Source organism: Melampsora larici-populina (genome assembly GCF_000204055.1).
Source record: "Melampsora larici-populina 98AG31 unplaced genomic scaffold MELLAscaffold_15, whole genome shotgun sequence".
Classification (NCBI taxonomy): domain Eukaryota; kingdom Fungi; phylum Basidiomycota; class Pucciniomycetes; order Pucciniales; family Melampsoraceae; genus Melampsora; species Melampsora laricis-populina.
In genome coordinates this window covers 1408570-1420321 of record NW_006768779.1, presented here as the reverse complement: position 1 = coordinate 1420321, position 11752 = coordinate 1408570, and the positions used below count along the sequence as shown (strand labels likewise).

At 40.9% G+C, this 11752-nt stretch overlaps 1 protein-coding gene across 1 annotated transcript; it reads left to right on the top strand.

Moving 5' to 3' along the window:
- Positions 1–208: 208 nt before the first annotated feature.
- Positions 209–3042, top strand: MELLADRAFT_116313 (uncharacterized protein; the record flags this gene model as incomplete). Its single annotated transcript, XM_007409268.1, has 4 exons — positions 209–287; positions 366–1824; positions 1898–2432; positions 2503–3042. 4 exons carry the CDS (start codon positions 209–211, stop codon positions 3040–3042), a joined length of 2613 nt encoding a protein of 870 aa, XP_007409330.1.
- Positions 3043–11752: the final 8710 nt, after the last annotated feature.

Below are 11752 nucleotides of genomic sequence, written 5' to 3'. Positions count from 1 at the left end.
AGTCTTGATCGAATAAGATTGCAAACTTGAGTGATCGTCCTTACGGGTCAGTTTTGCTCATGGTCCTGTATACGCCGGTGCATACATACTACATAGGCTTTATGTAGCTCCTAGCGCGCGGACGTTACGAAAAGCATTGGGTTGTTTCACACATTTCCTCGCAACTTCTTCTGGAGTCACTTCTCTCTTGGCTTCTTCATCGTTTAATATGTCGTGCAACATCGAGCGGGCACAAGAAGCTCGTCAGCGAGGCAACACATTGTACAAAGCTTATCAATTTAGTAAAGGTAAGTCTCTCAATATCTGCGCGCGTTTACCTTCTCGTTTCCTCATGGAATGACACTGATTGTGTAAACTCTTCATAGCCATTGATGCCTATAAAGAAGCTGCAACACTCGTGCCCTCCGACCCCACACCCCTATCGAATCTATCAGCCGCTACCTTTGAGGCAGGAGACTACGAGAAAAGCGTACGATATGCCACTGAGGCTCTAGCTCTCCTGGAGAAAGAAGCCGACGATGATCCCCGAAAGCAAAAGTTGTTTGCTCGCCTTGACAAGGCCAAGCGTTACCACTCCGATCCTGAAGAATCTATTAGCAAAGAGTCAATTCGGAATGCCACTTTGAGCTTGCCAAGATATAGGCCTTATATGACCAACGAAAGGAGCTACTACGCCTGTGGCCACGATATTCCCGAGTCTCAGTATGGTCAGACACTCAAGGGCACGACCAAGGATGCCGAAGTTGTATCGATCATGTTCTGCGGTATAGGAGATGCTCGTAACATGCTACAGACGATGGTACAATATTTCATGGAAGGGCCTCAGTCCCCCGAGTCTAATCAAAGGCTCCATTTTACTATCTTGGATTTCAAAGCTGCTATACTAGCAAGAGATTTGATTCTATTTGTTCTCTTGGATGATATATCTCTAGCCATAAAATCAACAGGAGCGCAGGACCAGTCCTTATTTGAGATGCTCAGTGTAGCAGGATATTTCTATGCGACTCATGTGATGCCGGCTTATGCTTCGAATCGAATTGATGCAATCATCAAACGGCTTCTAGACTCCTTTGACAATTCCGAGCAACCGATCCCTTGGGTGTATGTTCCTGAGGCGGTCCAGGCCGCTATCCGACCTAGTCTCGAAGCCTGGAAACGAGAGCCAAGAGCGTCATATTCCACTAAACGCTTTCGCGAGATCGCCAGAGAAGATATCATGATCAACAACATGAGAAGGAGCTCGTTTATGCCTAATCATGAAATACACTCACCATTTCCTCACCTCAAGTCCGACAAGCGTACCTTCGACGACTTAACCATTGTCTTACCCGATCCGAACCTGATTGTCGAGCACGATCCGGAGCTAGATAAATTGCTCCAAGTTTATTTCAAAACAAAGGACAACGTGAGTATAAAGGCGAGTGTATCTGCGCACATTGACAAGACATGGAAACCTAACATCACGCTAGCCGATATCGTGTGGGAGGATGAAAACTCTACAAGACCACACCCAGACATGACTTTTACGCCGTTTGAAGTTCTGGCAAACCTTATGAAAGGATGTATGGGCGAACACGGAACTTCACCAGTATGTGGAGAGAAGCTCATGAATGTGGTAGAATTTTATTTCATCATGCTCGGTAAATCGATTTCGGCCCTTCGCGAGCGTATGTTAGTAGAAGTCTGTCTTGGAGAGATGGCCGATTGTCTTGAAAGACTGCAGTATCAAACTCTTGCTCGTGCCACAGAGGCTGAATCCAAGGATTGCTTGGTCTCGTCAAAATGGCCACACAAATATCATGTCATCCACATGAGTAACATTCCGTAAGTCTAGATTTCAGTTGTATCCTCCGTCGTGGTGAAGCAGAGCAAGTCATCTGATTGAATTCACCGCTAGTGATTATGTTGGTGGTCCTCTCACGGCCTTCCTATACGGTACACCGCTCCTCGAACATGGACCAGGAACAGGGGTTGTCTCATGTAACCTTCGAAACTCGGCATCATTCAAAACCCTTTCTCAGTTTCTCGCCGAGTATCTCCTCATGTACGATCGTAAATTAATACAGTCTCACTTTCATCTGAAGCTTTCCCCAGAAACTCCCGAAAGTCCCGCAGATCCGATGCCCTCAATGCGATACTGCCTCTGGGAGCGGATCCGGCCAGAGCGAGCCTTGACCTTTGAGCAGCTTATGCCTCAGTCAAAGCTTTTACACTGGCTCTATACTCATTTCCTCAAGATATGTTTACCTTACCCACGTGCCAGGGGTGACGATGGAATGGGACTTATCTTTGCTCCGCTTAATGTGACGGCGTTTGTTCGCTTGTTGAAGCACGTGTCAGAATTGGGATATCCAACTCACTGGATCTCGAATCTGATTGACTCGATCTTTTCGGGTCAAATTACTACCACTGCTCGCCCGCCATCGCAACAGGTCAGTCTGATTGATTGAGCTTGATCCGGATCCATTTTGAATTGTTTACTGATGTATTGTAGTACAATAGATTTTTTCAACAAAAGATGTCGACACAGGACACCCAGCACGATCCTTTTGCACGAAACCATGGCTTCTGGAATTCACAACCTTGACTGGACTGTGGCGTTCCCTCTTACCCGTCGGACTTGTCTTGCCCTCCTTTGTTCCTCGCGTAGAGGATATTGTATGTTACACCGTCAAGTTTCCTAATTTGGACGTATGGGATGGTCAAATACCGCACTCGATGCTGGTCTTTTACGATGAAAAAACTTTCGGACAGCCACCTAAAAAACTCCGATCACTTCTCATTGATGAGGTAATCGTTTCAAATTCAAAGTTAAACACGCTAAGGGATAAGGGAATACATTGTATGAGTACATTCCATTTAAGTGTCAAAGCCAGGGAAGTCACATTCTGGATCCCCAAAGATGCTTTTGAAGAGATGAAAGAATGGAACGTTTCTATCTGGAGAACTGATATTTGGGAGCAAGAGGATAAGGGGTTGAAGTTAGGCAAAGCGGTTATCAAGAAAAGGTCTTGGGAAGAGTGGAAAGATCACCGAGCGTGATGTAGATTTATCGTTTTGAATAAATGTAGCAGGTGATGTCCGCTCTCAAGCTTTGTTGGTTTGATCACTCATAGCAAACTGATTGTATTGGGTTACTCCTTACTCGCACTTCAGTTGTTTAATTCTTATCCTTTGATAACTATGTAGCTTGTATAACTCAAATCTGGGGTCCTCAATTCAGACATCAGATGAAGGTGATTTGGGACCGTAAAATTACACTTGCTGTTCACTTAAGTGGCTTCTTCGTCTCATGTACATACAACAAAAAGTATTCTTGAAAGTAGCTTGCAACTGAATAAGAATCGCAAAAAATAAAAATAAAAATAAAACTGAGCAAGAGCTTCAACAAAACCCATCTAGATCTTCAAGATAAGCAAAGTACATGTTTTAAATAAATTTGATTCATTTTGTAAACTGTTCAACAGGTTGTAAAATAGTTTCATGAAGGGTAATCATTAGAAATCAATAAGCAATGCAGACTAATTTGTTTTAACTTGATCCTGGACTGGATTTAGAACTCGTTTGTTGCCTGTATGGGCACAAGATTTGCTATGATTTTTTTGAGTACCAGGGAGACATGTCCATATGCTCATCAAATTATGGACTAAATTTTTGTTCATACAATTATCCAAGTTTATCTGGCAAAAATGTGTTATCTCTTGAGTCCTAGTCTACTGGTTTGATCAAATCAGGTAGTCCTTGGTAGGAATTAAACATGCTTCATCTGATTTTTCTTCTTGTCCTGTATGCATACGTTAAAGAAAACAAATGAATTTTGCCATTTTTTGTTGGGAATGGTACTTCTTCTTGTATGTTGAAATGTGGCACTGGCAGTTGTTTGAAAGGACACATTTATCACACATAATCTTTCTTTTCAATCTGATGCCCATAGATGGTTCTTTTTTTTGGAATCTTCTTTACAATCTCTTGAGACAGATTATGATTCATGAATTTGTTTTGTGAGAAATAGTGACAATAATTGTTGAACCAGCAGAAGACTTGGACATAGCAGAACTGCAATCTTAAGCAGCTATATTCCAACAATGGGATGAAATGAAAACAGGAAGAATAAACTTCTTCTGAATTCCTTTAAAGAAAATTGTATAGAAGTCATAGCACAAGAATTAGACAAAGAATTTGAGGAAGCATTCAACCAATGCAATATATCACCTAGATTGGAACCCTCCAAACTGGGGGCCTTGAATAAACTTGTCAGAACTTACAAGAAAGCCTTTGCTTATGGCAAGAATCCTATAGGCGCAATAGTAGGTCACAAAATGTTCATTAAACTGAACATTGATAAACCATACCCACCAGTTCTCAAGAAACAAGCCTATGTGGCAAGTCCCAGGAGTAGGGCTGATAAACATATTAACAAACTGCTTAGACACATAATTATACAAAAAGTAGGAGCCGACAAAGAAGTTGATATCACAACACCAGTGATTATTGTATGGCACAACAGAAAATCCCAGACGTTTGGCAATTTTTGAGCCTTTAACACTTAGACAGTCCCAGATATATATCCTATGCCTAGGATAAATATCTTTGACCAGAATATGGTGGAATGAAGAAGTCAAATGTGTTAGAGATGGTGAGATGCAATTATGTGTCTGATGGGATCCAAACCTCATGTCCAGTGCTAACTGAGACACATGCTACACTACATGCAAGGTGCTGACGCCTCAGATGCGGGGTTGCGCTGACCCCACATCGACCCCCCGCTTTGGGTTAGTTTTAGGGTTAGGGAGGGTACTAAAATGGTGAAATTGTTTGAAACGGATTTAAATCAACACTAGTAGAGCAAGGAACAAACTGGACAGAACAGGTGAAGTGATGAGCTCTAAGGGAACTTGACAGTAGGATGAATGAGCGGATAAGATCACGCCTTATCTAAAGTAGTGCATGATGAAGAGGAAAAAAAATACTGATACAAGTGAGCTAATATCCAGGATAAGAAAGTGGGAAGTGTAGTAGAAATTTGACTTACTCTGAGTTTTTATATTCCTAACTGAGAGGAACAAAACCCAGAGCGCAAGAGAAGCCAGGTATATAAGACTAGACAAAAGACAAGAAGAAACAATGAAAGACTCAGACAACACTTTAGATATGACCAGAAAAAGTGATTGTATGGAGAACAGGAAAGACTACAGCCAACAATCCTAAAGGAGAAATTTTTGAATGTCAGTAATGTACACCCCTTTACCACAATCAGTCTTGATCCTGACTTCTGTCTTAAAGTGGAAATCACACTAAACAAAGTAAAAACTTGCAATCATCCAAACACCTCTTGAGACCATTACCTTCTCGGAATCAGTTATGGTCTCTGATGGCAATAGGTCACCTGTGCTACTCATGGTGGCCCGGGGGCCTGAATTTGCATGATTGGCCCGGGGCGCGAGGATTTTTGAAGGAGCACTTGTGGGTGGCCACACGCGGCGCTGAACCTCCCACTGGGAGGCTCCCCGCTCCTGCGAGAGAAATAGACAACAGAGTCATGAGAGAAGTGAATGCACCACGTGGAACTTAAACCCGTTGTCTGACAAGAAGGGTGGTGGGCAGGAAATAAAAAATTCGTTTGAACAATAGTAAGAAAAATAAGAGAAATTTGAAAAATAACGAGTAAAATAAAAATGATGTGATTATGATAGTAATTAGATAGAAGTATGTTTTTGTTGATTTTCAATTACACTTTTTTATTAATCTTTTGTGAACAATAAGCAGGAACAAGAGGTGGAAGAAGAGAAAATGAGAGTATGAAACATATCCGCATTGGTTCGACAAGACTCATTGGGGGAGTCTGTCGCGTAACCTTTTGTTGCACCTCCTTACAGAGTAGCTGATGTCCGTTCCCCATTGCCTTGTGTCCTTCGACCTTTCACAGATTCCACTGTGTTAACACTGCGTGCCAACTTCGATTCACTGTGTCTGAACTCATGTGGTGGGCGCGATCTTGAGAGAAAGCGGGCGCGCCTGAGGGGGGTTGGGTGTGCCCTCATTTTGGCTGAGGGCGCAAGAGGGCACAGGAGGCGCAAAAAATAGACAAAAATGGGTCACCTTTTTGATGATGCTTCATCAACCACATCTTCTACATCCCAAAAAATATTGATACTCTCATATAAACACCCTACAAACAACTTTATCAGCAATAGTGCAACAGAAATCAATCAAACCAATAAAAAATTAATGAACATGTGTTGCAATAATAAAACTTAAGAAATGTACATATATACATGGAGATCTTTCAGTGTAATTATCAACAAGAATTGCGCTCAAATTGGACTACATCTTAGAAGCAAAACTAGGAAACAAAAGGGTGAATGACAAGACAAGAGTAACTCCAGGGGCAAATATCCACAACATGCATGAGGATGTGTTGGCCAACAAGAATTGGGCTCGGTTCAGGAATCCAGGATACCTCTTAGAAACAAAAATTAGAAACAAGAGTGAATGACAGGATAAACATAATTTCAGGGAGAAATATCCATGAGGATGTTTTGATCAACAAGAGACATCTCCTCTTGTGCCAGATGTCTGATAAGCAATATACAATTCAAGCTGGTGAGTAACTCCCAGTTCTTGCGTATAAATATATAGGCATCCACACAAAGTTCCTTGTGCTGCTCAAAAACAGGGCTTTGGATTTTGGTAGTTACATTTGTCACATCTAGTGAGGAAATGATTTGCTTGTGACATAAATATGTAAGTTTGGGAATGATTAGCACTGCATTTTGTTGAATCGATTGTACATCAGAGATTGTTCAAAGATGTTGCACATAGCCCCAGTTAGAACATTGAGATTTACTTACACCACAGAATTATTATGTTTGAGAACCAATTGAGCAAAGTTGTGGTGTCCAAGTCCGCAATAAGTCTCAATTTTTGGATTGAAACCTATTGAAGGCAAGGAGGGGAGCTTGGATTTTAATAGGTTTCAATCCAAATTTGAGACTTATTGTGAACTCTGTCACCACATCAAGTTTCAAATATTATTGGACATAATAGATGCCTGTGGTGTTACTATTGGCCAGGCGGTACAGGCTCTTTGGGCTTGAGAGAGTCTTGAACCCTGTTACAGAGGTATGGGGGGTTATATGAGCTCTGGCCCACTCAGGCCAAGGAGTACAGTGCTTGTTGTCAGAAGATTCCTCCTTCCATGAAGACTCTTCCTTCTCTGAATCTTCATCCATCCCAGAAGACTCAGAAGATTGGTCATTTTCTGGACCTTCAACAGTCTGCTCTTTGCAGTATTCTTGGTATGTAGATTGCTGGGGTGCAAAGTAAAGAGCTCTAATTTCAAAATAAAATATCAGTTTTGCAAGTTGGATAGCAGTGTTTGTTCTCACATTGGTGGAAGTAATAAATTCACTGACCCGCAGAGGGCATAGTCTATAAAGGCTTTGTACGTTTGTGGACTGAGATATTTGTTGCGATCAACTAGAGCACATGAATGAAATGCGGAAAGGGTCTGTAACCTTAGTATTTCATGAAACAACAATATTGAGAAAAAGACACGACTGAGAGAAGAAAAGACCTACCTAGAGCACATGAATGAAATGCGGAAAGGGTGAAGAAGAAACCCTTTCCTTGTGCTGCTCTAGGTGGTTTATAAACACAGTTTGTTACGTAAGTTTTATGTAACAGCTGTGTAGATACAAAGTCAAGGATCACAAGATACGATGAGAACAATAGAAAACAGGTCAAGGATCAGATGATCCGGTGAGAAACATGAGATGATCAACTAATGATAAGAAGTGAACTAGGATGGTAAGCACATGATCATGAGAAAGACAAGGAATACATCTAGAGTCATATGATGTTAGGGTAAGTATTCCAACAATATTGAGATGAGTGTCCTACAAAAGACGTGCATAAACGAAGAGAGCATCACTGACGCGGTGTCTGCAACATGGATAGTTGCTTTGAAATTGATGTCCTATTATTACAGATCAGTTGATCTACTTTGCAAATCATCTGTAATGAAATGTTGAAAATTTTATGGATGTGATTAGGTACCTTTTGTGGTTCAAAATCATCTGGTTCACTATCCCATTCATTGTCAGAATTGCCACAGCCTACCCCCTCATCAAGCTTTCCTGTCCCATCCAATTCAAGCAGTGGTTCATCCACACCTTGAGTCCCAGAATATTCTGGCAAATGGCCTGAGTAAACTCACAAAAAGCCAGCTAAAGGATCCGTTTATATGTATAGGATAGGACAGACAGCTAGACACTGACATTTTTGGAAGTGTTCAAACTGTGTAAGTACCACCCACTTTGGTAACCGGTGTGTGATGTGTGCGACCAACTGTGCACCACCAAAAAGCTGCACTGATATTTGGTCGCATATGTGACCCAAAAAACAGATTTGGTAAACCAAAATGCAAAAGAAGGCGCACATGCATTTTTGCACATATGTGCAAAAATCATGCGCATTCTTGAAAACGACTAAAAGTCAAATATTTTCAAATGAATGCAACTGCGACCTCTTGCATCACTCTCTTGTGATCAACCTATCACTCTATTTTCTCGTACTTGTCCAATTTTGTCTCTCTTATCACCACCAACATCACCTCATCATCACTTCAACCTCAATCACTCTCAAAGTTTCCAAATTCATAACCTGTTAACTATCTCATTTGAATCACTTCAAGCTTCTTGACCATCCAACCTGACTTTTGTGATTCAACTTTTAATTTCAACTGTTCTCATCACATTTATGTATCATGTTCAAAAGTTTGAAACATTCATAAAAGAACTGAAGTTTACAAGTGAGATCTGGTACAATGATAAGTTGAGAGTGATGCTTGGAGAGTGAGATTTGGTTGATCATCGAACTTGATGAAGTCAATGATCTTGTTTACCAACTGGTAACAGACATCATTGTGATCGATAGTCTGGAGAAGTTGATCGCATTTCACTTTCTATCTGATTACCAAACGTTTCCAATGATCAAACTCTTGTGTGATTTTACATATACATACAGTGAGAAAATTTCTCATAGTGATGTAAAAGTTGCATTAAATTATTAATGCAACTTTTTTTACCGAAGTGGGTGTACAATATGAATTGTGACATACAAATTTTCACCGCTCCACTGCACTTGCGACAAAAAACCAAAAAAGTCATATCAATTGAGGGGCGGTCAAAAGTATCAGTCACTGTTTTGTGCATTTGCGCCATTGCTTTTTCAGATCATCCAACTCTCTTGAGTACTATGCAACCTCAACACTGCATAGTGGCAGGACCAGGTTGCAAAAAAGTAGAGTTTGCCCTGTGATTGCAAGTCACAGCACTACCACAGTTACTTTACTGGTATTGTATTAGCAATACCTGGTAAAGTATCAGGAAAACAATACTGTAAAATATGGTTGGCAGTAAAGTATTGATTGACCAATACTATACTCAATACCGTATCAAAAACCACAATACCAACGAGACCTACCTCAAGTAAAGTATCCTGAAGCAATACTCTTACTTTACTCAATACTGTATTGGTATTTGTGCCACAATACCAATACTGTACTTAGTATCTAGGCCTAAATGAGAGAAATTATTGACTGATACTTCTCCAGCAACTGCTGGGTAAAGTATTGGTTTTCTGATACTTTACTCAATATGGTATCAAAAACAATGATACCATCCCAAGGACCTGGGAGTAAAGTATTGGTCAGACCAATACTAAGTATCAAGATACTTATACTGCAAAAAAAAGTTATCTTACCATTACTTTACTGTAAACAGTAAAGTAACTGTGGCGGTGTTGCAAGTCATACACAAGTTTTCCATCAGCATGTTCAACTATACTGCACAGTATAGTATGAAGCAATTTGATGCAGATGATAATCAATGCAATAGAGCAGTGATGAACCTGGACAGACAGGCACAAAGAATGAGCTCTATGAAAAGACTTGAATATGGAACACTGAGCGGATGAGATCTACGCCTTACCTGCAGATGAGCAGGGTAGAGGAACGGAAAAGACTATTTGAGTATAGATGAGCACATGTCCAGATAAAGTAGTAGAGTATAGAAAAAGAATGAAAGTACGTACTCTTGAGCTATCTATTCCTAACGGTGAGGAAGGAAGAAAGAGCTCAAGAGAGGGAGAGTATATGAGTAAAAATCTCAACGCACACACAGCACACATGAAAAATTCAGCACAGGGATGAAACACATGTGCACAATAGTTTGTAAGGGGCTATTCTCAAAGAGGAAAAGAAACACAAAGACCTGACACATAACCTCCTCATATTTCAACCACCTTCCCAATTAGACAACTTCATTCATCCTGATTGAGTTAGATCATCACCTTGAAACCATTCACAACTTCCATATCCTAACACTCACATGATTCTCACATCTAGCTTGACTCTACTTAGAACATACACAGGAGTTGATTGTGAAGGACTTGACATTAAGTCCATTACCACAACATAGTATAGTATAGATGAGTATAGTTGTACTATACTATACTGAGTATAGCTCAAGTACAGTATAGTTAAAATATACTATACCAAGTATAGTCTTAGTATAGTATAGTATAGTATAGTATAGTGGCAGCCTTGATTGTACCAATGGAAACATCTATTGTCCATGACCCAGCGACATATGAGCCCCTTGGTCTACCTCATGGTTTCTCTGACAAGAACCTTGCCATCCTTCATGATCTAGTTGTTGATTGCCCATTGATTCACCTGGGCAAGTTGCAAACCAAGCTTGTTGATTTGACTGGAATGGATTGGAGGTCTCTTGTGCAACCATATCACAATCACTCCGCAAGCGCCTTGGATTATCACTTTTGATCATTCAAGGAGTCCATCCTAATCAGTCACTGGAGGACCGGACTGAATACATGATGTGGGTGGCTGGGATGCCACCCAAGTATTTAGTTGTCATTGTTCAGTGCCCGTCTTGTCCGTATCCAATGTTTGCTTGTATCATACTAACGTGGTTTGGCTTGCAGATGATAGTGGAGTTGTCGGCCACAACTTGTCTTCACTGCCAACATAGATTTCTGGCGGGGAAAAAGAAACAAATATACTTTTGGCCTTGTTTTCCCTGCCAAAAAAAGTATATAGCAAAAAGTATGTACACTTTGAGTACCCTTAGGGCACGTTCACTTAAGCAATTTCTGGTGAGAAATCACATTCTGCAAAATTTAAAGTGTCTATTTGGTGGTGTATGTTTCATTTTTGCATTAAAAATTTTACAGAATGTGATTTCTGGTCAGAAATTCCTTAAGTGAACGCGCCCTTATTGTGTCTCAAACATAATAATTCCCGCAGTGTCAAAGTCACAGAGTCCACACCCACCCGCAGTGACTGCGGCACGACTGCGGCCACATGCGCACTCCGTGTCACATGTGAACCCCGTGTCACGTGACACTGATGTGTTGCACATTTAAGACTAAATTCCCTCACAGGTGAAGTCGGCTGTATGCGTTTGAATTCGTTCTTGCTTTAATAATACAGTGATTATGACTCAGATCAACTGATTTCTCACTTGTTTGATGCGACAGAATCTTTGCCAGATCTTTGAGATCTTTGCCACAGTCTGAGACTTGAGTCACCAGTGAGAGGGGCAGTGTGACGTCGAAGTTGAAAGCCGTGGGACTCCTCCTCAGGCCTCCTGAGTCCTGACTCGTCATTAAAATTCTCACTCAGTCTCCAGTCACACTTACCTACATACAACCGTGATCAATATTCAAC